Below are 26864 nucleotides of genomic sequence, written 5' to 3' on the forward strand. Positions count from 1 at the left end.
ATACCATAGAGGATCTGAGTTCTACAAGAACCAGGCTGGGAGAGGCTATCCCCATAGTCAATATCCTGGAGACGTTAGAGGGTTTCCAGCAGGAAGAAGCACTAAAACCAGAAGTGCTTCAATAAAGCTGAGCTAATTGGCTGGATGGGCAGACCAGATAGGCCATGCTGTCATTTTCGTGCCGTCACGTTTCTGACTTCTTTTCTCAGGCAAATCGCTATGGGAAAATGCAGCCTTAAAAGAAGATATACAACCAAAGAAACTAACTTCCCGAATCCCTGCATGTAGCGCTATAGAAATGTTAAGCAATAAGCAGTAGTTGAGAGTCGAGCCAGCGCGAACGCAACCAGCTCCAAGGACGTAGAATATGTGCGCGCGTGCTCTGAGACGTGGCGCGGACTCAGCGCATGCGCAGTGTGCCGGTGTCGCGCTCTTTTTTTTGTCTTCCGTTTCCTGCGCGTGGCTGTAGTGTGAGGAGGACCCGGTTCTCGCTACGGTAAGTGCGGGAGTCGCGAAGGAGATTTTGTCGGGTTCCCGAGACTAGTTTTAGACAGTTGTACCCTGGGTGGTGAAAAGCCAGAGCTCTGTGATTTCCCCCCTCCCCCCATACTCATATCGTACGGATTTCTTCCGACTGAGGTGTTTCGCGGTCACCGGAAGCCCGAGAGTAATGGACTGGACCAAAGCAAACCAGGACTAAGAATCGGGCACTGCGCAGCTGCTTTTGGTGGGGCCTGTGGTCTTTAACTGGCTTTTTTTTCTTAAGGGGTTGAGGAAAGTCTGGTTTTGACAGCCTCTTTCCATGGTGTATGCTGGGACTTGTAGTTCCTCATGTTAGAGACATTAGATATGGAAGCGTAGGGCTTTTCTTAAAACCACGCACGTATTAGCTGTCAGACCCATATATGCTATTATGCGTTTGGTGCCCATGAGAAACATGGGGCAGGGTGTAGTTGCAGCAACTGCTTTGGATTTAGTTCTTAATGTACAGTGAGTAATGGTTATGAAGCTTCTTGGCAATAGTTATCATTATGTTAATTCATAATTCTGCACTGCTTTCCTTATAATGAAACACATAATTACTAGAAGGAACATGATAAAACTATCACGGTAGCTTTTAATTAAAAAATGATTGGATTTTCTCCCTGCCAGTAGATGGAGACATAGAAAGCTATACAATAGGCTTGGTACTTCACTGTATCACTTGTAGTATCTCAATATTTATTTTATTTTTATTTAACGAGTTTTATATACCGTCATTCGGAAATGTCAAAATAATGCCATCATAATGGTTTACAAAATAAAGTTATAGGGATAAAGGGGTTAACAAGGGGTGTAAAAACATAACATTATTAGGCTTAGTAGTAAACAAATTCATGCTTAAGATCAAAACGAGGTCATTCTTATTTTAGAAAAGTATAGTTGTGCTGATATTCATTTAATCATGAGGTTGTAATGGCGGGCAGTGATGATTAGTTGATTCTTTGGGTGGTTTGATATGCTTTGTTGAACAACCAAGTTTTTAATTCTTTTTTGAATGTTTTTAGATTTTCTTGAATTCTGAGTTTAGTTGGGAGGGAGTTCCAAAGTTTTGGGCTTCCAAGGGATATTGCTCTATTTTGAGAAGAGGTGAGTTGATTTGAGTGCGTTGGTGGTGTTTTTAGGAGTCCTTTATTTGCTGACCTCAGGTTTCTACTTGGGGTATGGAGTTGAATGTAGGGGCTTAGCCAATTTTTCTGTTCTTCATATATACTTTTATGTAGGATGGAAAGGACTTTATATTCAATCCTGTATTTTATTGGCAGCCAACGAAGTGATATGAGGGTTGGGGTGATGTGGTCATGCTTTTTGGCACCTGAAAGGATTCTTGCAGCTGCATTCTGCAGGATTTGGAGAGGTTGAATGGTGTTTAGAGGTAAGTTGAGGAGTAGAGAGTTGCAGTAGTCTATATTGGAGAATATTAATGATTGTAAGACTGATCTGAAGTCATTATTTGAGAGAAACTGTTTTGGATGACGGAGTGTAAGTAGTTTATGATAACCGTCTTTAATTTTTGTCTCCTGCAAACGATAGGGGTGTCCATCCTGTCAGTCGGACTGTTTGTGAGGAAAATTACTTCCAAAGGTGTTAGGTCCTTTTTAAGGGCCATCCTCTTGGTAGTATAGGGTCCAGCAGGTGACCCTTGCTTGCTCGTGCTCTTTCACTAAGCTAGTTTTGATAGCCAGTGGTTCTGGCTCCCTCCTCCCCAGGCTTCTCCATCAAGGCTTCCCTCCCATGGACTCAGATGAACAATTCTAAAGGGAAGTATTACCTATTCTTGAGATTTTGATTTGTTTTGGAATGATTGTCACAATTTTATTTAAAAAAAATGCAACAGGAGTTGAGTAAGGCCTGCATCAGACAGGAGGGGAAGTACTTATGCAGTCCTGTCTGTGGTGTGGGTCCATTGAGTCATGGAGAGGGAGATCTTCTCTGCAGCAGAGGTTTGTGTTTTTCTGCTGTGTGCCTGTTTATAAGATGGCCATTCCTGCAGAGCATGGGAAGGGGTCTGAGGCCTGTGCTGGGCACCGGGCTAAGATTCTTCCCTCAGAACTTGGTGAATATTGTTAGAGTGGCTGGGAGGGATGTTTAGGTCTTTATCAGTCGAGGAGGCTAATGAGCTGTCCCAAAGAAGCACGTTTTAGTCTGATGCTTTGCTAAGGAAATGTGCACAGTGGGCTGGTGGCTATTTTATCTCTCTCCCCTGTGGTGCAGGGGAATAATGAGAATACTACAAGTAGTGCAAATAGAAATTAAGTTAGGCCCTGCTGGGGAATGTAGTATGGTGGGAGTAACAGTTATTTTGGCCTCTTCCTCTGTGGTGCAGAGGGACCCCAGTGAGGCTGGTGCAGATCCTCCAATTTTCACCCTGGCTGTTGGAGGAGGAAAGGGGTCAGTGGGCTAGTGTGGGGGAGGGGGCCTCTGGCAAGTTTTCGACGTGCTAGCTTTACCCCTTATTCAGTAAGGGGTAATAGCATGTCGAAAACGCGCCTCCAACCGCGGGTTAACAGTGCGATCCGCCGGAGCACACTGTACTGTATCGGCCTGTATGTCACAGGGGCTAAAATGGACAGTTTGTTGTACTTATAGAAATTAATAAATAGACTTAACCATAACCCATTTCATGATATGGTAAGAGATACAAGTGGTACAAGATGCAATAGTAGAGGGACAGGGGAATGACTTTGGGTTATGTATATTAATATCTCACCATTTTTTGTGATTCGTTGTTGGTAGGTTTGATATTAAAGCTTCTTCGTTGGTAATGTTTGTAATGGTGGGTACATTACTTATAATGGGAGAGCTATAATGTACATGTTTGTTCTTTGTTCTAATGCTTGTTCAAAACTACAGAGCGTAACTGTGTGTGGGGAAGGGGGTGAAAATGTAAGAAATTCTTGTATAGTTCTCCTGGTCCACATATGAGTTGTGTGTGCGAGTGTTTGTACTGTTCTTGCTTAATAAAAATGGTTTAAATTACTGGGCACAGGGGTGGAAAAATATTTAGGATGCTTGGATTCTAGCCAGCATGGTTTTAGTTTCCAGGGAAAAAATTAATTCAGCCCAATTATTTTATGGTTTTTTTTTTTTTTGTAACTTTTTTTTTTTGCTCTCTTTCTCATTTATATCTTGGATTTTTTTTTCATGTTTGCTTTTTTTTCTTTGCCTTCTTGCATTTTTGTTTCATCATTTTTGGATTCTTTTTCTTGGCTGATTTTGTTCACTTGTATTTTTTTTTTCTTGTTTAGGTTTTCTTTCTTTCCTTCAGTCTGTCTTAATCCTTTCCCTCTAGCCTTTTTCCTATGCTTATGGGGAGCAGCTCCAGGCCTTAGCAGGATCACCTAGGCCTGCTACAGCAAGGGTGGTGCCTTTTTGCCTTATGGCAACAGCTCCTCCCAGGCCATCTGATATGTGTATTTATTTATTTAAAATATTTGTATACCGCAAATCAAAATTTCTATGCTGTGTAACATGCATAATAGACTCATAAATCAATGACAATAACAAACAAAAATTAGACTATTAAAATCAAAGTTAAAAAAAAAGTAATACTACTTAAATTTTATGCTACTCGATAATACTGGTAGCCCCCTAATCAGCTTGATCTTTCAACTGCTATGCATTTTTTAACCATTTAGCTTAATCTTCCAATTGCTATGCATCTATGAAGGCCCTAGAAAATAAGTGTTATGGCTCTTTTGGCCCAGACCTGCTGCAGTGACGCCAAGCTGTCTTCTAGGCCTGTGGCAGCACCAAGTGAGAACTTTCCACACCTGATTGAGCATATAGGCAAACATCACTTAATAGACAAGAGCCAGCATGGATTAAGCAAAGGGAAGTTATGTTTTACTAATCTATTTACAATTCTTTGAAGGTGTAAATAAGTATGTGAATAAAGGCAAACTGGGTGATGTATCTAGATTTTCAGAAAGTATTTGACAATTTCTTCAGGAATTTGTGTAACTAAGTTGTGTGATAGGCAGCAGTATCCTCTTGTGTACTGGTAACTGGTTAAAGGATATGGAACAAAATGTAGGACTGTGATCCGTTTTTCACAGTGGTCAATAATAAATAGTTGAGTACCCCAAGGATTTATACTGGGACCATTGTTTAATTTATTTATGGTTTGGCAAACAGAGTAAGGAGTGAGATGATCAGATTTATAGATGATGCACAGTTATTCAAATAAATTAAAACAGACTGTAAGGAATTGCAGGAGCAACTTAGGGAAATGGTCATTTGAATGGAAGATGAAATCTAATATAGGCTAATACAGGTATGGACATTGTTTAAAAGTTCCATGGTCAACAGATCTGGATTTATCCAGATCTATCTAGACCAACTCAGGCAAGGAGACAAGAGTTTCTTAAATTGAAGTCTGCCACCCTGGCCAGGGGAGCCAGATTCCTTTTAAGATACCCTTGCAAGTGCGAAATTTGGTTTAAAGATCAAAAGTATGTTTATTTTGAAGTCACAGCATTACAGGCTTTCCTGGACTCACACCCCCAAAGTGCAGAAAATGGTTGAGAGCGAAAAAATTATTTAAATTGTTATCTCTTGTTGCCTAGTATTATGGGTGATACCATATTTACCTTATATTTTTCGCTCTGTTTAATTTTCCAACGGTCCACTTTTTCTTTAAATATTACTATTATCTGATTATATGGGTAAAGATTGAGATTTAGTTCCCACAGGAGATGTATAAGTATATTATATGTATTGTATCCTTTTGCCTGTTATAATTAAGAAATGTAAAATAAAGAATTGAAAAGTTCCATTTTGGAAGCCCAAACTAAATGTTTGGGCTCCCAAGTAACAGTCGCATGCCAAAGCACCCCATTACCGTTATTAAAAATAATTTTCTGTTTAGTTCAGAGTTACCTCTGCCACTGGCTCCTCTTCCTCCCAGTTTGAGTACCCCTGTTTTATTGTAACTTTCGTTATCCTTGTGTTTGTTAACGTTATTTCCCCCTTGTTCTTTGTAAACCGATACGATATGATCTGTATCATGAATGTCGGTATAAAAAAAGCACTAAATAAATAAATAAATGTAGTCCATACATTAAAATGGCAAACAGAAGGCCAAATGACTGCTGACATAGCTAAAAGGTGAAGGGAAAGAGACTATTTTTAGCTGAAAGGACTTCTATCAAAAAGATGGAAAGATGATCTAGCTGAAGAAAATAGGAAAAATCCTTAAGCACTGCTAAGTAAAGTTAAAATGATTGATGAAGCGGGCAAAAAGTGAATTTGCAAAGAAGCTGGCTGTAGAGGCAAAACTCAATAACTTTTTCAACTATATTTGAAGCAGAGAGGGGGAGTCAGTTGGACCATGAGATGATTGAGGGGGTTTAAGGGGCACTTATGGAAGACAAAGCCGTAGCAGAAAAACTAAATGAATTTGCTTCAGTGTTTACTGAGGAGGATGTTGGGGAGATACCTGTTCTAGAAACTGTATTTAATGGTGATGATTCAGAGCTGCTGACACAAATGATGGTAAAGTTGGAAGATATAATCTAAATTTGTTTATTTATATTCTGCGTTTTGGCAGATAGACAAACTAAAGAGTAGCAGATTACCTGGACTGGATGGTATACACTCTTGGGTTCTGAAAAAATGAAATTGCAGGTCTTCCTAGTAATTTGTAACCTGTCATTAAAATAGTCTGTTGTACTTGATTGAAGGGTGGCCATTATAACACCAATCTTTCAAAAGGGTTCCAGGAGTGATTGGGAAACTATAGACTGGTGAACCTGACTTTAGTGCCAGGAAAAATCATAGAAACCATTCTAAGGAGCAAAATCACTGAACATAGAGAAAGACATGCTTTAATTGGATACAGCCAGCATGGATTTAGCCAGGGGAAGTCTTGCCTTACCAATCTGGCACACTTTTTTTTGAAGAGTTAATAAACTTGTATAATGGTGAGTCGGTGAATGTCGTATACTTGCATTTTCAGATAGTATTTGACAAAGGCCCAATTGAGAGAATTCTGAGAAAATTAAACTGTCATGGTATAGGAGGCAATGTCCTATTGGGCATTGTGAACTGGTTAAAAAATAGGAAACAATAATTCTTAATGGTCATGTGCCATGCAAAATGGAGAATTCAAGGCCTCTTGCATACTTTTATTTACAATGCTGAGTTGTGCCTCTTAAATTTCCCAGCTGAATCCTGTCCACAGAGCTCACTCCCTCTTTGGGAGGCATCTAGCTTGGTCCTGTGTATGTTAAGGAAGGGTAGTAAGGCCACTCCTTCAATATTCCCCCCCCCCCCCCTTTAGCTTGAATCCACTGGGGCAGGCATCTTCACTCACCCTGGCTCCCAAGCAGGGAAGTGGCTTCAATCCCCAATAGACATTTTGGCCTTACGCCAGCTAAAATCTTGGTTGTGACTATAGGGTCGTTCTCTCCCCCTCTTGCTAGGGTTACCCTAAATACCATCAGTATCGCCCACTGTGCCCTTTGCCCAGTGTCCACCCACAGTCCTTCACATGAGTCCGTTTGCAGCTCCAGGTTCCAATTCTTCTCCAGCAGGACACTCTGGGCTTTACCTGGGTGTTCCTGTGATAGCTTCTTTTCCAGTCGCTGTACAACTCTTGCAACTGTTGCCATGGCATTTTCTGACTCATTTGTGCTGTTTCTACCTGCAATACCTCCCACTGGCCATTCTGCATTGGTTCTGTTTGGGCACCCTACAGTGCCTTTCTCTGGGCTCTCTGTAGTGCCACATGCTGGCCCTTCTGCAGCGCTGCCTTCTGTAAGCCAGGCTGTAAAGTTCCATCATGAGCTCTCTTGTAACTCAGACTCAGTCACTACAGGCTCTGTCACCTGATTTTCATTCACTTTTCTTGCACTCCACTGTGCCTGCTCTTGCCCCTCTTTTTTTCCTTCTTTTTTAACACTGGTCTCCTCAGCACATTGCAACCCCTTGCTCAGCACCTGGTCCATCTATGCTAGAATTCCCTCTTTCATCCAGCAGCTGTAGGCATTGACTACTATGCCTGTCATGGATTCTCTGGCTCCACTACCTTGGCTTGCTTCTCTAGCTCCCGACGCAGTTATTACAAAACACAGTCCTTGACAGTGGACTGTTAACCCTACACTGAAAACTGGGTGTGTCTTGACACATCATAAAGAAACCTAATAAATAATTATAAAGCTTTGACAAACTGATTTGGACATTTTGAATTGTTTTGACTCTGCTATCTATTGATGGATTGCTTCTCTAGCTGCCATACCTTCAGCCTCAGGTTCTCCCTACTGTCCGGCTCTCTAGGTGGAAGCACCTACCACATAAAAGGGCGTCTGTTACCTTCTTTCAAGCACTCTGGCTTCTCTTCACCTATTCAGTGCACTCACTGGCTCCAGGTTTTCTTTGGTGCTGCCCTCCTTCAGGCGGACACAATATCGAGTGCTCAGGTCAGCATGCCGCTAAACGCGCGATTGGATGTACTAGACTTATGCCCATAGCAATACTGAGATCAGCGTGTAGCTACTAGCGATCATATGTAAATTCCACGTAGATGAGACTATTAGCTATTACTCCACGATGCCAAAAATTGTCTCATGGCCAAGGCTTCCATTTTAACGTGACAAATTTAACGCCTGCCCGGAAGCTGGTGTTAAAGCATGCCGCGCTCAAGGGCTCACCGAAACACCCCCCCCCCCCCCAAAATACTGCTTTCTGTAATTTCTACTAGTAGTATCGTCGCAATACTAATTAGGAGAAACCATAGAAAGCAGAATCATACCGTGGTCAAGGCTCAAAAAAAGGTTTGCTTTCTGTGTTTCCTTATAGGGAGAACCACAGAAAGCAGCTTCCCCAAGGTTTGGCCCAATTAGGATCCCTGCTGGCAGTAAGTGAAGGAATGAATAAATTAATATTAAGTGTTGGGCACTTTATATTAATTTATTCACTCCTTCACTTACTGCTGATTGGTCAGTGAAAAGGACCATTTGGGACAGTCCTGTGGGGAGGGAGCTTTGTCCAGGCTGCTGTGGGTGCACAGCCACGTCTCTTAGGCACCTGATGTAGAGCGCTGGGGACGCACAAATTACCTGTTGTGTGTCCCTATTAGCGCAGTAGCTCATTTGCCTATTGCATCGTGCACCCAGGAGAGGTGGATGTACGTGCATTCAAAAAACATGCGCCTAGTTTGGACATAGGTTTTTTTACACTATGATATTGCATTGGCCTACTTGAGTTCTAGAGCTGTTCCCTTGCTGCTGGAGGGCCTCACCCTGTTTCTATACACTGTCAACTCTGGCAGTTTTACTTGCAGAGCCAAACTCTGTTCAAGCCCAGTCTTGAACAGAGTTTGGCTCTGTTCAAGACTGGGCTTGAATTGTTCAAGAATTGTTTCAAGACTGTTCAAGACTGTTCAAGAATTATTTCTTTTTTTTTTCTGCACAAATGTAAAAAAAAATAAGAAAAAAATCCTGCTTTTCCAACTTTAACTCTTTTTTTTTTTTTTTTTTTCTCGTTCACAAAGGCGAAGCTGGTCTCCTTAGTCTGTTTAGTTTCTGACATTCTTATGGCTGTCCCTACAGCCAGGCCAATTAAACCAATTTCTCTCTGTACTGGAAAAACATTTAAACTGTTTGGCTTTGTGGTCTTCCCTGAGCCACAGTCATTTACAGTGCTCTGTGACCTCCAGTGGTCTGTACCCTGTTTAGAGCCACAGGTTCTCTTTCAGTGCTGTTTTCCAACATAATCCTTTTTTTTTCTCTCAACTGTTTTACTTTGGTGTGCTCCCTGAGCCACACCCTTTTTAACTCTTCAGTGCTCTGGTGCACACTGCAGCACTGCTTTTTTTTTTTTAATTTTATTTTTATTCAACTTTACAAATTATTTGAAGATACACCCAGTCAATATGCGTTTAACAATGTATACTCATATAAAACAGGAAGAACAATCTATATTACTGCATATTCCTTTGTGTTACTCTAGAACAGAAACTATAGCAGAAATTACAGAGCCTAATCGTTAAGAAAATAAAGGGAGCAATATATTTTTAAAAAAGAAAAACCCTAAGATTTGTGTCTAATCCGTATCTACACTTTTATTCTCCCAAGAGATAAATATCAGGATTCAAGGTATGAACGCAATTGTTCTGGGTAATTAAACAAGTATTTTGTATCCTGGTTTATAATAACGCATTTACATGGAAAACGCAAAAGAAATTTACCACCTCTCTGAATAACTCTATCCTTCATGGCTAAAAATTCCTTCCTACGTATTTGAGTATTTAGAGAAACATCAGGAAAAATCCTTAACGGAAAACCATGGAATTTGGAATTCTGATTTTTGAAATATAATTTAAGAATATTGTCTCTCTGAGAAATGTCTGCAAATTGTATTACCAAGGTAGCTCGCAGTTTAATTTCCATGTCGGATGATTTTTCAATAAGTTCAGATAAGTCTGTGTCCTCTCTTTGCCCCTCTAAACCTTGTACTAATAGATCATTACTTGGAACGTTCTGAGTTAAGTAATATAACCTGGTTATTATTGGTAATGTACTTTCTGAGAATTTTAAGATTTTCAGGAGATAACTCTTAAAGAGCTCTCTAGGTGACAGCAAGTGTGTTCTGGGAAAATTTAGAATTCGTAGATTAGATCTTCTAAGTTGATTTTCCAATTGTTCAATTTTATTTGATTGAATCCTTTCAGATTTGATCAAATTTACTTGAACTTTCTCCGTTTCCTCGACTCTCTGTTTCATATTAGATACTACCTCTTCTAATTTCTCTGTCCTAGATTGTAAGATTTTACTATTACTCAGACTTTCCTGAACCATTGTTGACAAATCATTTATGGATTTTTGCATTAAATAAACCATTTTGCCAATCCCCTCCAATGTGAAATTAGAGGGGACTGTAAAAGATATCCCAGTCAATGCTTCCCCTTGAACTCCTTCCATCTCTTTCCCTTTAAAGTCAGACTTGAAACTAATATCAAATGTATTAATGTCAGTAGATAGAAATTGTCCTCCTTCTTTCCCCGTTGGTGGATCTGGGGTTAAGGGAGCACCAGGGCTCAAAGATGTTTCATAAGTCAGGGAATTAAAGCCCTGCTCCTGGGCTTCAGTTCCAGCGACTTCTGCCTCTGGTGTATCTATTACGGATTTACCAAAGATATCCTGTATTTTAGGCTGGTTATGATTCACAACAGGTGTTGAAGTTGCTACTTTCCCTTTCCTCTTGGTATGGGGCATACCCAAGAGGAATTAGGACCCAGCTATTAATCAGAAAAAGTACCTCTTTCTATTTGTTGTTAGGTTCCTTGGGGACACACTCGATCCGATTAGGTTCCGCACTGGCTGCTAACTTGCTCTCCCAATACACCTGCAGCACTGCTTTTGCCACACATACAGCAACTTTCTTTTCTTTTCCTCCCCTGGGAGACTTGGCTTTTCTCTGTGCCTTGCATAGAGAAAAATCCACAAAGTGGCACAATATATAGCACGGTAAATAAGCAGTCAAGGCTTTTTTGAGTACCTTTATTTACAGTGCACGTGAAATCACAGCATATCCGTATTTTTCACCATAAGACGCACTTTTGTCCCCCAAAAGTGGGGGGGAAAACGTCTGTGCGTCTTATGGAGCGAATTTAAAAAAAAAACATTTTACTGCAAACCCCCCCCCAAGACTTGCCAAAAGTCCCTGCTGGTCCAGTGGGGGTCCTGGGAGCGATCTCCCCCTCTTGGGCATTCAGCTGCCAGTAATCAAAATGGCGCTGGTGGCTCTTTACCCTTACCATGTGACAGGGGCTACTGGTGCCATTGTCTGCTCCTGTCTCATGGTAGGAGCAATGAACAGACGGCGCTATCTTAAAAAATGGCATGGGCCATCCATTGTTCCTACCATGTGATAGGGGCCGACCAATGGCATCGGTTGCCCCTGTCACATGGCAAGGGCAAAGGGCCATCGGTGCCATTTTGATTACTGGCAGCCGACGACTCAGGCAGGAGATTGCTCCTGGGACCCCCGCTGGACCACCAGTGACTTTTGGCAAGTCTTGGGGGGTCAGGAGGGTGGGGGGTTGTAGTTAACTAAATTTGAAGGGTTGAGGTAGTTTTTTTTTTTCCCCCACGAAATAGCACGATAAAAGTTTTCCGATCTGGGGAATGGACAGAAATGGCCCTCCTCAGACCCAAAACCAAAAAAAAATTGTATGCACACCCCTAAATTTAATGCCGGAAACATACTCCATAAGACGCACAGACACCTGGTAATGGAGCCGGTTTAGCACACCATTTTAAAAAAAATGTTTCCCCTTTGAACCCTAGGCGCGTCTTATGGTCAGGTGCGTCTTATGGAGCAAAAAATACAGTACTTACTTTCAGTAGTAGTCACAGAAACAATTACCTTTCACATATAGGATTCACCTTAACTTGGTCCTGCACAAGTTAAGGAGAGGTAGTAAGGCCACTCCTTCACAGGTCAGTTGTTTGTTTTTTTTTCCAGTGGAGGAAGGTAAACAGTGGAGTGCCTCAGAGATATAGGTACTGGGACCTGTGCTTTTTAATATATTTATGAATGATCCGAAAAAGGGAATGATGAGTGAGATTATCAAATTTGCAGATGGCACTAAATTATTCAAAATAGTAAAATCAGAAACAAATTGTAAGAAATTGCAAGATGACCTTAGGAGACGGGGCACTCAAGTGTCAGGTGAAATTTAATGTGGTCAAATGCAAAGTGAGGCACACAAAGAAAAGAAATCTAAATTGTAGTTACAGTGTTGGGTTCCATGTTGGGAATTACCACCCTGGAAAAGGATCTAGGAATCATCGTGGATAATACTTTGAAATTCTCAGCTAAGTGTGTGGCTGTGGTCAAAGAAACTAAACAGAATTATGAGGAAAGGAGTAGAGAATGTCATAATACTTTTATATTGCTCCATAGTGAGACTACACCTAGAGTACTGTGTATAATTCTGGTTGCTGCATCTTTAAAAAAAAAAAAAAAAAAAAAAAAAAAAGAGAGAGATAATTGAACTGGAAAAAGTACAGAGAAGGGTGACCAAAATGATAAAGGGGATGTAATGGCTCTCCTATGAGGAAAGCCTAAAGAGGTTAGGGCTGTTCAGCTTGGAGAAGTGACAGCTGAATTGGAATATGATAGAAATCTATAAAATCATGAGTGGAGTAGAAAGGGTAAATGTGAATCAGTTTTTCACTCTTTTTCAAAAAATACAAAGACTCGAGGATATTCCATGAAGTTAGTAAGTAGCACATTTAAAACAATTTTCAGTCCGTGCACAATTAAGCTCTGGAATACATAGCCAGAGGATGTGGTAAAGGCAGTTAGCATAGTTGGGTTTAAGAAATTTTGAACAAGTTCTTAGAGGAAAAGCCCATAAACCGTTACTAACCAGGTAGAGATGGGGAAAGCCACTTCTTATCCCTGTGTGTTAGCAGCACTGGATCTGTCTACTATTTGGGATCCTGACAGATACTTGTTACCTGGATGGGAAACAGGTAACATGGACTCTGGTCTGACCCAGTATTGCAATTCTTATGTTCTTAATGCAAAGTAATGCTAGTTATATGCTTTCAGTGCTGGGTTCATGCTCCGGAAAAGGATTTTAAAGTCATTGCGGACTTCAGATTGAAATCCTCAGTTCAGTGTGCAGCAGCAGTCAAAAATCAAACAATGCAAGGGATTAGTCAGAAAGGAATAGAAAACAAACTATCAATATGATGATGCCTTTTTATTGATCATGGTATAACCATGCCTAGAGTACTGTGTGCAGTTCTGGACATCCCATCGCAAAAAAGACATGACATACAACTAGAAAAGGCACAGGGAAAAGCATTAAAAAGATACAAAATATGGAATGGCTTAAAGAAAGGCTTACATAAAGATCCACTTAATGAGTCAAAAAAATTCATAAAATAAATACAAAACATCTCCAAAAACTTTTATTATAATAGATTCATAGATAAATACAACGTATGTAGCCTAAATCTAAAACATCCCAATCACACCCTATTCATACCTTAAAAACAAAAAGTATACAACAAAATTTCTTGTAAAATACAATGAATTCTATATATAATGACCTACATTAGCTGTATAACATCTCTTCAAAAAGATTTTTAATACCTATACAAAGGCATATGTTCAACTCATCCCACCAATATATAACAATGATGTTGTCCTCACTAAAAATGTTCCCTTATCTCTTGAGTGTAACAGTACAAAATTTTTTTCTAAATGAAAATATTCCTTTTCTCAACTCTTATCACAACCAAAGGATTTTTTTCTTTTCCCTACAAGGGACCCTTGTTTCACCCTATCGGCCGGGCTTCCTCAGGGAAAACATACAACCCACAATAAAGGTCTTTTTATAACCATGAATATACAATCCAACTGCTTAACCCAAATAGTGCCAAATAAGCGCTTTTACTGAGACTTCGTATGAAGAATAGTTTTGATTTATCAGACCAAATGCCACCATGTATACCATCTCTTCACCAAAACAACTAAACGCCACCACCATTGGGATGTTTTAGATTTAGCCTACATACATTGTATTTATCTATGAAGCTATTATAATCGTTTTTGGAGATGTTTTGTACTTATTTTGTGAATTGTTTTGACTCATTAAGTGGATCTATATATAGGTTTATATTTTGGGAGTCACGTGTAATTCTACCTGCATTAATTTTATTTAAAGAAAGACTTTACAGGTTAGGGTCCTTCATCTTGGAGACTAGACGATTGAGAAGAGATGATAGAGAAATTTATAAAATAGTGAGTGTTATAGAACAAGTAAATATGGAATAATTTACCTTTTCAAATAGTACTAAAACTATGGAATATTCAGAAAACATAACTGGTAGAAGATTTTAAACAAATTTAAGGACCTGTTTTTTTTCAGTCTGTGCACAATTAAGTTGTGCGTTTTGTTTCCAGAGGATGTAGTCCAGGCCAGTAGCATAGCTGGTTTTAAAAAAGAATTGAATACGTTTCTGTAAGACAGTTCTATTAACTAGGTAAACTTGATGAACACCATCTCTTACTTCCTAAAAGTGAACAGCATGGAATAGATGTCCCTTCAAATGATCCGGATTTCCCTTTGTCAAAGATATTGCGCTGGGCTCAATGGACCATTGATCTGACCCAGTATAGCAGTTTTATGTTCATTGTTGTCATTGTTCAGTCATTGACTGGCTTTTCTTTCCCCGTTCTACCTTTCAGGTGCTTATTAAAATCCTGAGAAGCAGAAGCTGCCAGGATGTCACGTTTCTTTGCCACAGGCTCTGACAGTGAGTCAGAGTCTTCATTGTCTGGTGATGAGCTCGTCCCGAAGCCAGCTGGAGGCACCTATGCTAAGCAGTGAGTACAATTCTTTGACCTGGGTGGTGGGGGGATCGGTTCCTGGGCAGCTCCTTCAGATCTTCCAGAGCGTGAGAGCAGTTTTCCTTGCATATTCCTTTTTTGGAGTCAGAGAGAGAAGCAATTAAACATGCTCCCTAAATGTCTAGCTTCTCCATATACACAAATAATGAAGAAGACTAGCTTCTGGTTAATTCTTTGACTGAGATAATCAAAATGGGTTTCCAATTTTTTAAAGAGATTTATCATAAGACCATGTGGCGATAAACATAGCTTATAAGATTGCTTTTCTTAATAGTGGGCTGCAATGTGTTGACCTTTACATGGAAAAAGAATAATGTTTTCTTGTCCATGCTTAGGCCTCATCTATTGAGCGATGATGAGGAAGATACAAAACGTGTGGTACGCAGCGCTAAAGACAAGCGGTAAGTTTGCATTGAGTTGAAGAGTGAAAATGAAAGAAGGGATAAATGAGTTTCTTTTCATCTAATCAGACCAGGCTAGACCATTGGGGTTTATGCACACCATCCAGCAGATGGAGACAGATCAACAGGCTCGCTGATGTCATTCCTTATATACCTCTGTGCTAACACTAGCTTGCCAGTATTCCTTGGCCTCCAGCAGATGGTAGGCAGATTTTAGATATGAAATAGTGCTAACAAGTGCTGATGACAGATGGAAGCAGCAGGACTACAAATAAATGGGATGTGGTCTGAGCATGCAAGGGTCTTGCTGGCATAGTGCTAAAGCATACTGCTTCTCAACAGTAGCCTGCTGCACCATTTCCACCGGTCCATCTCGCAGCAATCAGAATACATTCCCCTGTGGAGTTAGTAAGGGGGAATAGTGACAGCAGCAAGAGCCAGCAGCACAGAACATTGAAAAAGCAAGATGGGGCTGCAACAAAGAATTTGGCTCCGGCTGATTGCCAAACTCTAGTGCCACGTGCTCCTGTCTATCAATAGGAACTGTCAGTGGTTCCAGTACGTACCCAGATCAATCCAGACTCCTGGGTTTTGTACCCCTGCCAGTAGAGGGAAGATCTCAGTGTCCTAAAAACCCCTCTGCATGGTTTTCTTTCTCTTACTCTTGTCCCCTTGTCCCAACTAGCTTTGAGGAGCTGGCGAACCTTATTAAAACAATTCGGAATGCTATGAAGATCCGTGATGTGACAAAGTGTCTGGAGGAGTTTGAGCTGCTCAGCAAAGCTTTTGTTAAAGCCAAAAGCATTGTGGATAAAGAGGGAATCCCCAAGTTCTACATCCGCCTCCTGGCGGACTTAGAGGACTACCTGAATGAGGTAAGGAAGAGGGGCTTCAGATGAATTGTGTTGTGAAGGAAAACCTGAATAGGCTTGAGAACTGAAAGCAGGATCTTTGTTTATCTCTGTTTTTAACAATGTTGAGGGGAAGGGTGAACAGGGCAAAGTTTCTATAAAAATTGTGCATCTACCAATACAGGAGTGGAAAAAACTTTATTTTACAGCAACATCATTTAACATGATTGTAACAGTGCAAGAAAAATAAATTAATGTTTTGCTCTTGCTTAATTTGAAGGTTGGAGAACAGGCAGTTCCCTGTACGTACACAGATCAGTCCAGACTCCTGGGTTTTGCCTCCCCTCCAGCAGATGGAGACAGAGAAAGTTTTGACAGACTCTGCCATATATACCAAGGTGCCACCCACAGTCTGCCAGTATTCCTCTGTCTCCAGCAGATGGTTGAGGTACAAAACCCACAGTCTGGTTTGATCAGTAGCTAAAGAATAGAATTGTTGTTTGAGTTGTGAGAGTAGACAGAGAGGTTTGTTAGGATTAAAGTTAGTTTAAAAAAAAAAAAAAGGAATTAAATTGAAAAGGCAAAAGTTGAAGTCTCAAGCTGCCCGGAGGGTTGTGAGGTCCTGAGGGGGACCATCCCCTCTTGTGTAGCAGGCAGCTGCTTGTAGGGGTCAAGGGCCCTAGCACCAAGGACAGAGCAGCTCTGGGGGTGATACCGGAGAGTCCGGCACACTCCCCCCAGAAGGAACTGAGACTCATGAGGGCTGCCGTGCCGGCCCGGGGGTAAATATATTAAGTCTATTTTGTTACGCTGACTGTCCCTTCCCATCTTGCGTCTGCGGCTCCGTTTTTTCTTTTTGATTCACCGCTCCGAGGTGCTGATTTCGCTCGCGGTTGGAGGGCTGTCATGCTCCGGTCTTCGGCATGCCGCATGTGCAGCTCGGCACGCGCGCGCGTCTGTCCCGTGATGGACTCTGTTCGGCTTGCATTCCGGGAGGGAAGGGACCCTCTGTTTTACCCCAGGAGGGTCGACAATCTACGCGCACAGCTTTCTCGAAGCCCCCTGCGTCTGTCGCCCTCAGCTGATCTGTTCCCGCAGAGCGCGGGAACGGCTGCCATGTTGAGCTCAGGCAGCACAGGCAGGAGAGCTGCGAGGAGGGAGGGGATTTCTCCCCCCGATTTCTCCCCGCAACAGCCCTTCTCCGGGAGAGCAGGGGAGGCAGACCCAGATTCAACTGGGATAGATGATAGCCCTGAAGGGGAGGGGACTCCTCTTCTTCTTCTTTCCCATCAGAGTTTGTTTTACTTATGCATAAGGCCTTTAAGGCCAAGAAGGCTGGCAAGAAGCAGGTTGAGGAGAGTCCCCCTCACGGTATTCCTCACAAGGCGAATCGCAAGTGGCCCAGGTCTAAGGGGAGCCGGGAAGTGGACAAAGTGGGCTCCGCTCCCGCTAAAGTGCAGCGCCAGTTAAGACCGGGTGGCCATCAGACAGATACGGATACTTCAGAGAACCAGGATTCGCAGTCCAAACCTCCTATGGGGGGTAGACGAGGATCCGGACCAGCCAGCGGACGAAGTCCGTGGGGCTCAGGTCGTTGAGTGGGACGACCCAAAAGTAGTCCGTCTCTTCAGAAGAGAGGAGCTAGGATCGCTCATCCCCTTTATTTTGGGGGAGTTGGGTCTCAAGGGGCCACCAGAAGAAGCCAAACAGGGGGACTATGGATCCTGTTTTATTGGGCCTGAGGGGCCCCACTACTTCATTTCCATTCCATTTTTCCGCCACGGATTTGCTATTCTGGGAGTGGGATACCCCTGATCTCAGGCTGAAGGTGAGTAAGGCTATGGACAAGCTATATCCTCTGCCAGAAGAAGCTTTGGAGCTGTTAAGAGTTTCCAAGGTGGATGCGGCAGTGTCTGCAGTCACAAAGAGAACCACTATCCCGGTCACCGGAGCGACGGCCCTCAAGGATTTCCAGGATAGAAAATGTGGAATTTCAACTCAAGAAGATTTTTGAAGTGTCTGCTCTGGCAGTGCGGGCTGCCATGTGTAGCAATTTTGCTTTACAGGCGGGCCTCCGCTGGGTTCAGCAGCTGCAGGTTAATGAAGACCTTTCGGAGGGTGAGGCTCTCCAAGCGGGTCGGCTGGAAGCGGTGGTCGCTTACAGTGTGGATACACTTCATGATCTGTTGAGGGCCTCTGCCAGATCCATGGTGTCCGCCATGTCGGCATGCAGGCTCCTGTGGTTGAGAAACTGGTCGACGGATGATTCGTCAAAAGCTCAACTTGGCTCCTTGCCCTTTAAGGGAAAGCTGCTTTTTGGCAAACAGTTGGAGGAATTGATTCAATCTCTGGGAGAGAATAAGGTACATAGATTGCCGGAGGTTCGGCCCAAGTCGAGAAGCTCTTTCTCTGCGAGGTCTCGGTTTTGTGGGAATCGGAAATTTCGTCCGGCCAGGTCTGTGGGTCCTGCCTTTCGGCCAGGGACTAGCAGACAGGAGTCCTGGTTTCAGTCCTTTCGTGGCTGCTGGTTCCGAAGGCCTGGAGCTTCCCAAGCTGCCCCTGGAGCCAAATCCTCACAATGAGATGAGGTTGGCCCATTCTTCGGAGGTCGTCGTGGGGGGTAGACTGTCCCTTTTTTACGAGGAATGGGCCAAGGTGACATTGGACCAATGGGTTCTCACAGTGATAAGACACTGTTACGCATTAGATTTTGTATGCCGTCCCCGCAACATGTTTCGGGTGTCTCCATGTGCGTACCAGGAAAAACGTCAGGCGGTGCACGACACATTGCGGCATCTTCTAGCCCTGGGAGCCATTACCTCAGTTCCATTGGGCGAACAGAGAAAAGGCTGATATTCCAGCTATTTCAGGGTGCCCAAAAAAAGAGGGGACTTTCCGGCCCATTCTGGACTTAAAAAGAGTCAACAGATGCCTTTGGGTGCCTCGCTTCCGCATGGAGACTCTGCGGTCGGTGATTGCCTCCGTAAGAAAGGGCGAGTTTCTGGCATCGCTGGACTTGACGGAGGCATACCTGCATATCGGCATACGAAAGGTCCACCAACGGTTTCTAAGATTTTTCATCCTCTGTCATCATTATCAGTTTCGGGCTCTGTCGTTCGGGCTTGCCACCACTCCCAGGACTTTCACCAAGATCATGGTGGTGGTGGCAGCACAACTTCGCCAGGAAGGTTTGTTAGTACATCCATATCTGGATGACTGGTTGATTCAAGCCAAGTCCAAGGAGCTTTGTCAAGCGGCAGTCCGCAGGGTGCTGCAGCTGTTGAGATCACTCGGGTGGGTGATCAACTTGGCCAAGAGTCAACTCGTTCCCTCCCAGACCTTGGAATTTCTGGGAGCTCTATTCGACACGCAGCGAGGGAAAGTTTTCCTGACAGCGGACTGCATTACCAAGCTACAGGGCCAGGTTCGGGCTCTGTTGGTCAACTGTCTTCCCAGGGTGTGGGATTATCTGCGGGTCTTGGGATCCATGACTTCCACTCTAGAGCTTGTGCCATGGGCCTTTGCGCATATGCGTCCTTTACAATCTGCATTGCTGTCTAGGTGGAATCTGGTTTCAGAACAGTTTCATCTGCCTCTCCCGCTCCCAGAGGTGATGAGGGCCAGTCTTGACTGGTGGCTTTGCTCTGACAATTTGCTGCAGGGAGTTTCCCTGGTAATACCCGAGTGGACAATAGTGACAATGGATGCCAGCCTCTCCGGTTGGGGAGCAGTATGCCTACGGAAGTAGGTGCAGGGACAATGGTCTTTACAGCAGTCTCGGTGGTCCATCAATCACCTGAAGGCCAGGGCGGTATTTCTGTCCTTGCAAGCGTTCCTTCCTCTGGTTCAAGGGAAATCTGTCCGGGTCCTGTCCGACAACATGACCATGATGGCTTATATCAATCACCAAGGAGGGACCAAAAGTCGTCCAGTGGCGGAGGAAGCACAGAGACTGATACACTGGGCTGAGCAGCACTTGTCTCACATCGCAGCATCTCACATAGCAGGAGTCGAAAATGTGCAGGCGGACTTTCTCAGTCGAAACTGCCTCGATCCAGGAGAGTGGGAATTGGTGGACGAGGCCTTTCGGCTCATTTGTGACGAGTGGGGGCACTCCCTCTCTAGATCTGATGGTGACCTTCAAGAATGCCAAGGCCCCCATGGTTTTTCAGCAGGCGCAGGGAGAGAGGCGCCGAGGGCGTGGACATGCTGGTACTCCCCTGGCCGACCGTCGTGCTGCTTTATGCTTTTCCTCCGTGGCCACTCATCGGGAAGATACTTCATCGAATAAAACTCCACCCGGTAGAGGTAATTTTGGTAGCCCCGGAGTGGCTGAGGCGTCCATGGTTTCAGATCTGCTCAACCTGGCCGTGTCAGGTCCTTTGCGCCTACGGGACGTCCTGCTTCTTCATCAAAGCCCTGTCTGTTTGTAGGAGGCAGATCGCTTTTGTCTAGCAGCATGGCTTTGGAGAGGCGTCACTTGGAAAAACAAGGGTTATTCGGACGCGGTGGTCACTACCCTTTTAAGATCGCGCAAGACATCTTCGTCCTTAATTTACGCCAGGGTGTGGAAGGTGTTTGAAACCTGGTGCATTGAACGGGAGATTGACTCTCTCCGGGTGTCTCTAGCGGATATTTTGTGTTTCCTGGAAGCTGGTCTAGCAAAGGAATTGTCGTGCAGTTCTCTGAAGGTCCAGGTGGCTGCTCTTGGTTGTTTTCGGGGTTCCATTCATGGACTGTCCTTGGCGACGCATCCGGATGTGGCCTATTTCCTTCGAGGAGCAAAGCATTTACATCCCCCGGTCCGGTCACCTTGTCCTTCGTGGAGTCTGAATTTAGTCCTCGGCGCTTTGTGTGGTTCGCCTTTTGAGCCTTTAAAAAGAGCGACTTTGAAGGATCTTACATTGAAGGTGGTGTTTTTGGTAGCTATTTCTTCAGCTCGGAGGGTGTCAAAACTTCAGGCGTTGTCTTGTAGGGAGCCCTTCCTACGTATTTCTGAGTCGGGAATTTCATTACATACGGTCCCGACTTTTCTTCCGAAGATGGTTTCATCCTTTCATCTGAATCAGTTGGTGGAACTTCCATCGTTTGCAGATTTAGATCGGGCGGATCCACTAGGGCAAGACTTGTGGAAGTTGGGTGTTCGTAGAGCGCTCCTGCAGTACCTAGAGGTTACGAACGCCTTTCATTTGTCGGACCATCTTTTTGTGCCATGGAGTGGCTTCCAAGACTATGATAGCTCGCTGACTGAAGGAAGCTATCACCTCGGCTTATTTACTGCGGGGGAAGTCCTCGCCGGTAAATGTTCGGGTGCATTCTTCTAGAGCACAGGCAGCTTCCTGGGCAGAACGTCAGCACATTTCGCCTCAAGAGATTTGTAGAGCGGCTACGTGGAAGTCTCTGCATACGTTTGCGAGACATTATCGGCTGGATGTCCGGGTTCCTGTTCCGGGGGGATTTGGGGAAAGAGTGCTGCGAGCGGGCCTCTCGGGGTCCCCACCCTAAGTAAGCTAGCTCTGATACATCCCAGGAGTCTGGACTGATCCGGGTACATACAGGGAAAAGAAAATTGGTTCTTACCTGATAATTTTCGTTCCTGTAGTACCACGGATCAGTCCAGAGTCCCACCCTTATCAGCATCAAGACAAGGGAGAGTCCGCTCAGTCAATAATTGTCTAAAGTGGTTCTGAAGATTTTGATTATCGGGTTTGGGTCACTGTCAGCCTTAGTGATCCGGTTTTTTTGAGTTTACGGTTCCTGTATATAGTTAGATTGGTTTGGTCCATTCTGCTTTGACATTGAGTAATACTGGCAGACTGTGGGTGGCACCTTGGTATATATGGCAGAGTCTGTCAAAACTTTCTCTGTCTCCATCTGCTGGAGGGGAGGCAAAACCCAGGAGTCTGGACTGATCCGTGGTACTACAGGAACGAAAATCATCAAGTAAGAACCAATTTTCCTCTTCCTGACAAAGCCAAATTAGTCTCTGTTATACACTCATATACTAGGATAGAGTGCATAGGTGGACAGAGGTAATGAATTAGACAGCTTCCTTACTGAAGGCCCAGCTTCCTCCTGTTTTACACCCATGTGATGGAAAGAATTGTTGGTCTGTCAATGAATCAGTTATATGGGTTTGGTCTCTTGAGCCTCAGAAGTGGGGAGTGGCAAATTATTTATTTATTTATTTATTTGGGTTTTTTTAACCAAACCATATGATTTTTTTTGTCCTTTGTAGCTATGGGATGACAAGGAGGGGAAGAAGAAAATGAACAAAAACAATGCAAAAGCACTAAGCACCCTACGCCAGAAAATCCGCAAGTACAATCGGGACTATGAAACGCAGATCAGCTCCTACAAGCAGGTGAGGAAAATTCAGGGAGACCAGGAGAGACAGAACAATGCTTGCAAGCAGGCAAGGGAGTACTTGTAGTCTCTGCCATCTTCTCCTGCGCACTAATGTCCTTGCTGTTGAATGTTGTAGAATTTGCTTCAGACGTGTACTAACACAGCAGAAATCTGAAAAGGTTTTTAATTCCAAAGAATAGAGATTTTGATCCTCTCCAGTCAGGTCAGTCTGTCTTAAGAAACTCCTGTCTGTCTTTTTTCAAGAACCCAGAGGAGTCGGCTGATGAAGATGAGGAGAAGAATGATGAAGATTCGGAAGGTGAGATTGATTGGTCATGGTGTGTGCAAATTTTTGTTCTTCGCATGTTATGAAGAGAATTTAAACCTCGTGGCTTTAGAAAGTCTGCACTCCTTCCAAAATGTTCAGTAAAACCGTGTTTGTTCCATGTATCCACACATCCTATCCCACAACTGCTAGGTTAAAAATATATTCAAGAATTCCTTAGAAAATAAAGTAGAAATAAAAATATGGAATAGCTTAGTTGGATGTGTTCTACCCCTCCTTGTACTTCTCTAGCAATCCTAAATATTTAAAGCTCTGGTGTAACTAGTCACCTTTGAAACATACCAAGTGAATTGGCCCCATGTGTGTTAAGTTGTAGTTATTCATATGATGACAGGCTAAATTCAGCAGTTCCTATTGGTTCTCTCTGCTAGGTAGTGCATTTCAAAGCAAAGACCCAACCAGGAGCACCAAGGAGCTGTCAAAAGAACTCAGGGACAAAGTTGTGGAAATGCACAGATCTGGGGATGGGTATAAAAGGATTGCAAAGTCCTTGAATATCCCTTGGAGTACAGTCAAGTCGATTATTAAGAAGTGGAAGGTGTTTGGCACCACCAGTACCCTGCCTAGATCAGGCCGTCCCTCCAAATTGGATGACCAAGCAAGAAAGAGACTGATCAGGGCGGTAACCAAGAGACCAATGGCAACTTTAAAAGAGCTACAGATTTCCGTGGCCAAGACTGGTCCAAATGTGCATGTGACAACAATATCCCGAACCCTTTACAAATCTGGCCTGTATGGTAGGATGGCAAGAAGGAAGATAACAGAAAGCCCACATTGAATACCTTTTGAAGTATGCAAAGGAACACTCAGGAAATACTGTAGCCATTTCGCAAAGTTGTGGTCTAACAAAACTAAAATAGAACTTTTTGGCCTGAATGCAAAACATTGTTTGGTACAACTGTAACGTAACACATTGCACAGAGAACACCATCCCTAATGTGAAGCATCGTGGTGGTAGGAGCATCATATGGTGATGTTTCTCATTGGCAGGGATTGGGGCAATTGTCAGGGTAGAAGAGACAGAAGAGGAGTTTATCCTCCCAATAAAACATTTTTGGTCCTGACAGTTGTAGAGGATAGTGTGTTGATGAGTGAGGAAAAAAGCTCCTCATTCAAAGGCATGAAAGTCTGACAAATGTGTTCAAAAGGAGTGTAGACTTTCTATAATACTATAGGTTGCTTTTAATGCCACTAGAGGAAATGTGCATGTAGGTATGCACATATTGCATTCCTTACTTTCCACCATGAATAATCCAGACCCATGAATGGACATCTGATTTCCAGCAGGAGAGGACAGAAGAACCTTTCTTTATATGTAGGCTGCATCTAGATCACTGCTTTTGTTTTTGTTCTGTCTCCAACAGAGGAGCATCAGTGACTAGCATTAAAGAAAAATAAAATAAGGGGGCAGTAGATTCTGCAGGTAACATGTCTGAACCTGATCTTACCTAAAATTATGGGGGACTTTTGTTTTGTTTTTTTTGGGAGGAGAGGGACTACTGTAACAGACTAAGAACTGGGAGTATCCATGGATGTGGCTCTTGTTGGGAGAGGAAGGACTCATGCCCAGCTATGTTCTACTACAGTCTGGTTGGGTTTGGTTGCCCAGCAGCAGCTTACCTGGGATAAAGCTCTCCATTTCGGCCTAGAGTGCTTATCACTGTAGTGTAAGCAGGGATAGGTAGAAAGGAAAGTATAGCAGTTAGCATGCAGACCCATTGCAAAAATCTGGCTTCCAGCTCACTGGTGTAGCATTCAGTATATCGATCTACCATGATGTTTCTCAGCCATATGGATTAATGGTTTCATCTTATGTGAGTGACATTTTGGCACCATTTTAAAGCAAGGAAGAAATGGCAGCATGTCCCATGAGAGGACAGAGAAGCCTTTTTAGTAGTTCAAATCTCTGCAATGCAATACACGTATGATGATATAATTTGACTGAGGAACTGATGTAGTTAAAGCAAGAGTGTGCAAACTTTGGGGGGGGGGGGCTGCTGTGAATGATCTTCCAGTGGGCCACCAGCAGCAGTGAGCTGGGATGAAAAGGCAAGAGTGCCCGCCTCTGCTGGTTGGGCCTAGTGGAGTGGCATACCATGGGGGAAGGTGCATGTGACCACAGGTGGACCCAATCTTACCAGTGGCCAAAAAAAACCGGAGTGGCCCTGCAGCTGCCAGTGGACCTCATCCCATTAGCAGCTGAACAAAGGAAACCTTCCATTGTCTTTGCAGGTCTGTGATAATAGAACTTGCGAGAATAGCACTTTCTCTATGCTGATCTCACAATGCACAAGATCAGCATGGAGACAGTGCTAACTCCGCCAGTTTTTATTATCGCAGGGCCTACACAGAGCTGGCAGCAGAATGGGCTTAATTTCCAAAAGGCGTGATGTGCGATAGGCTCTTCCCCAGTAGCCATTGGGGTCTGTGTGTGTGTGAGAGAGAAATAGGTGTTTTCCTGGGGGTCTCTGGTGAGAGAATGGAGGTCTGCCTGGGTTGGGGGGGGGGGGGGGGGGGGGGGGGGGGGGGGTGAATATTTCTGCCCAAAAATTGAGACAGCTTTAAAGTCGTTATTAGGGGAAAGCTGATCTTGTGGGCAGCAGCTAAAAAGGAAAGGGTTAGACTAATGGAATCAATAAAAGAGTCTTGAGCTGCCTCATAAAAGTTCTGGGGATCCCAAAATACATACAGGTCGATACAGTAAAGTGTGCTCCGTCGGAGCGCACTGTCAGCCTGCTCTGGACGCGTGTTTTCCCTTACCCCTTATTCAGTAAGGGGAGGAAAACACGCGGCCCACCCGCGGCACCTAATAGCGCCCTCAACATGCAAATGCATGTTGAGGGCGCTATTAGGTATGCGCGCAGGATCCAGTAAGTAAAATGTGCAGCTAAGCCGCACATTTTACTCTAAGAAATTAGCGCCGACCCAAAGGTCGGCGCTAATTTCTTCCGGCGCCAGGAAAGTGCACAGAAAAGCAGTAAAAACTGCTTTTCTGTGCACCCTCCGACTTAATATCATGGCGATATTAAGTCGGAGGTCCCCAAAAGTAAAAAAAAAAGTAAAAAATAAAAAAAAAAATAAAAAATTTGAATTCGGCCCGCGGCTGTCGGGCCGAAAACCGGACACTCAATTTTGCCGGCGTCCGGTTTCCGAGCCCGTGGCTGTCAGCGGGCTCGAGAACCGACGCCGGCAAAATTGAGCGTCGGCTGTCAAACCCGCTGACAGCCGCCGCTCCTGACAAAAAGGAGGCGCTAGGGACGCGCTAGTGTCCCTAGCGCCTCCTTTTCCCCGTTTTTCCCGCGTCACCCTCATTTAAATACTGAATCGCCCGCACCGGCGAAGGGCTGGTGCGCGCGCCGGGAGAGCGGGCGTTCGTCCGCTTTCCCGCGGTCTTACAGTATCGACCTGATAGATAGCTGGATGTTCAGAAGGGGCAGCTTCAGGTGCTTTATGCAGATGACATTCAGCACTAATTGGATCTAACAAGGCAACTATTTTGAATATGGTAACAGGCTTAGTAGGCTTCTGGCATGGAAGCTGAAAACCCTGCAAACTCTTAATCATATTAACAGCATTCGAGGAAAGAACTTTGATAACGAAAGGGAGCATTTTGCTGAGTTTTATCAGCACTTAGTTGTGCTCATAAGTTTACATACTCTGGCAGAATTTGTAAGATGCTAGCATTTTAAGGAAACATGAGTGATCAGACAAAACACAGCTGTTATTTTTAATGTGTTTCAAATTAAACTATTTTATGCATCACAGAGTAGTGCAATCATTAAACAAACCATATCAATAAAAGAAATATTAAAATGGTCCTGTTTAAAAGTTTACATAACCATGAATATTTGGGCTGATAATATACACTGAAGCTGAGATAGTAATGAAGGGTAGGTATCCACACCTGTACCTTGTTTGATTGTAATTAGTGTCTGTGTATAAATAGTCAATGTGTTTCTTAGCTCTTGAGAAACCCTTGTGCATTTCATCCAGGGCTGTACTAAC

At 43.6% G+C, this 26864-nt stretch overlaps 1 protein-coding gene across 1 annotated transcript in view; it reads left to right on the top strand.

The window, feature by feature from the left end:
• Positions 1-345: 345 nt before the first annotated feature.
• Positions 346-26864, top strand: part of LOC115094236 (eukaryotic translation initiation factor 3 subunit C) — a 114057-nt gene continuing 87538 nt past the window's right edge. The window contains exons 1-6 of the mRNA XM_029607070.1: positions 346-496; positions 14752-14889; positions 15249-15314; positions 16000-16189; positions 22404-22529; positions 22778-22832. Of these exons, the coding sequence (XP_029462930.1) occupies positions 14789-14889; positions 15249-15314; positions 16000-16189; positions 22404-22529; positions 22778-22832 (538 nt within the window). The 5' untranslated portion in view covers positions 346-496; positions 14752-14788. The remainder of the gene's footprint in view (positions 497-14751; positions 14890-15248; positions 15315-15999; positions 16190-22403; positions 22530-22777; positions 22833-26864) is intronic.

The sequence above is a fragment of the Rhinatrema bivittatum genome, chromosome 6, assembly GCF_901001135.1.
Source record: "Rhinatrema bivittatum chromosome 6, aRhiBiv1.1, whole genome shotgun sequence".
Classification (NCBI taxonomy): Eukaryota; Metazoa; Chordata; class Amphibia; order Gymnophiona; family Rhinatrematidae; genus Rhinatrema; species Rhinatrema bivittatum.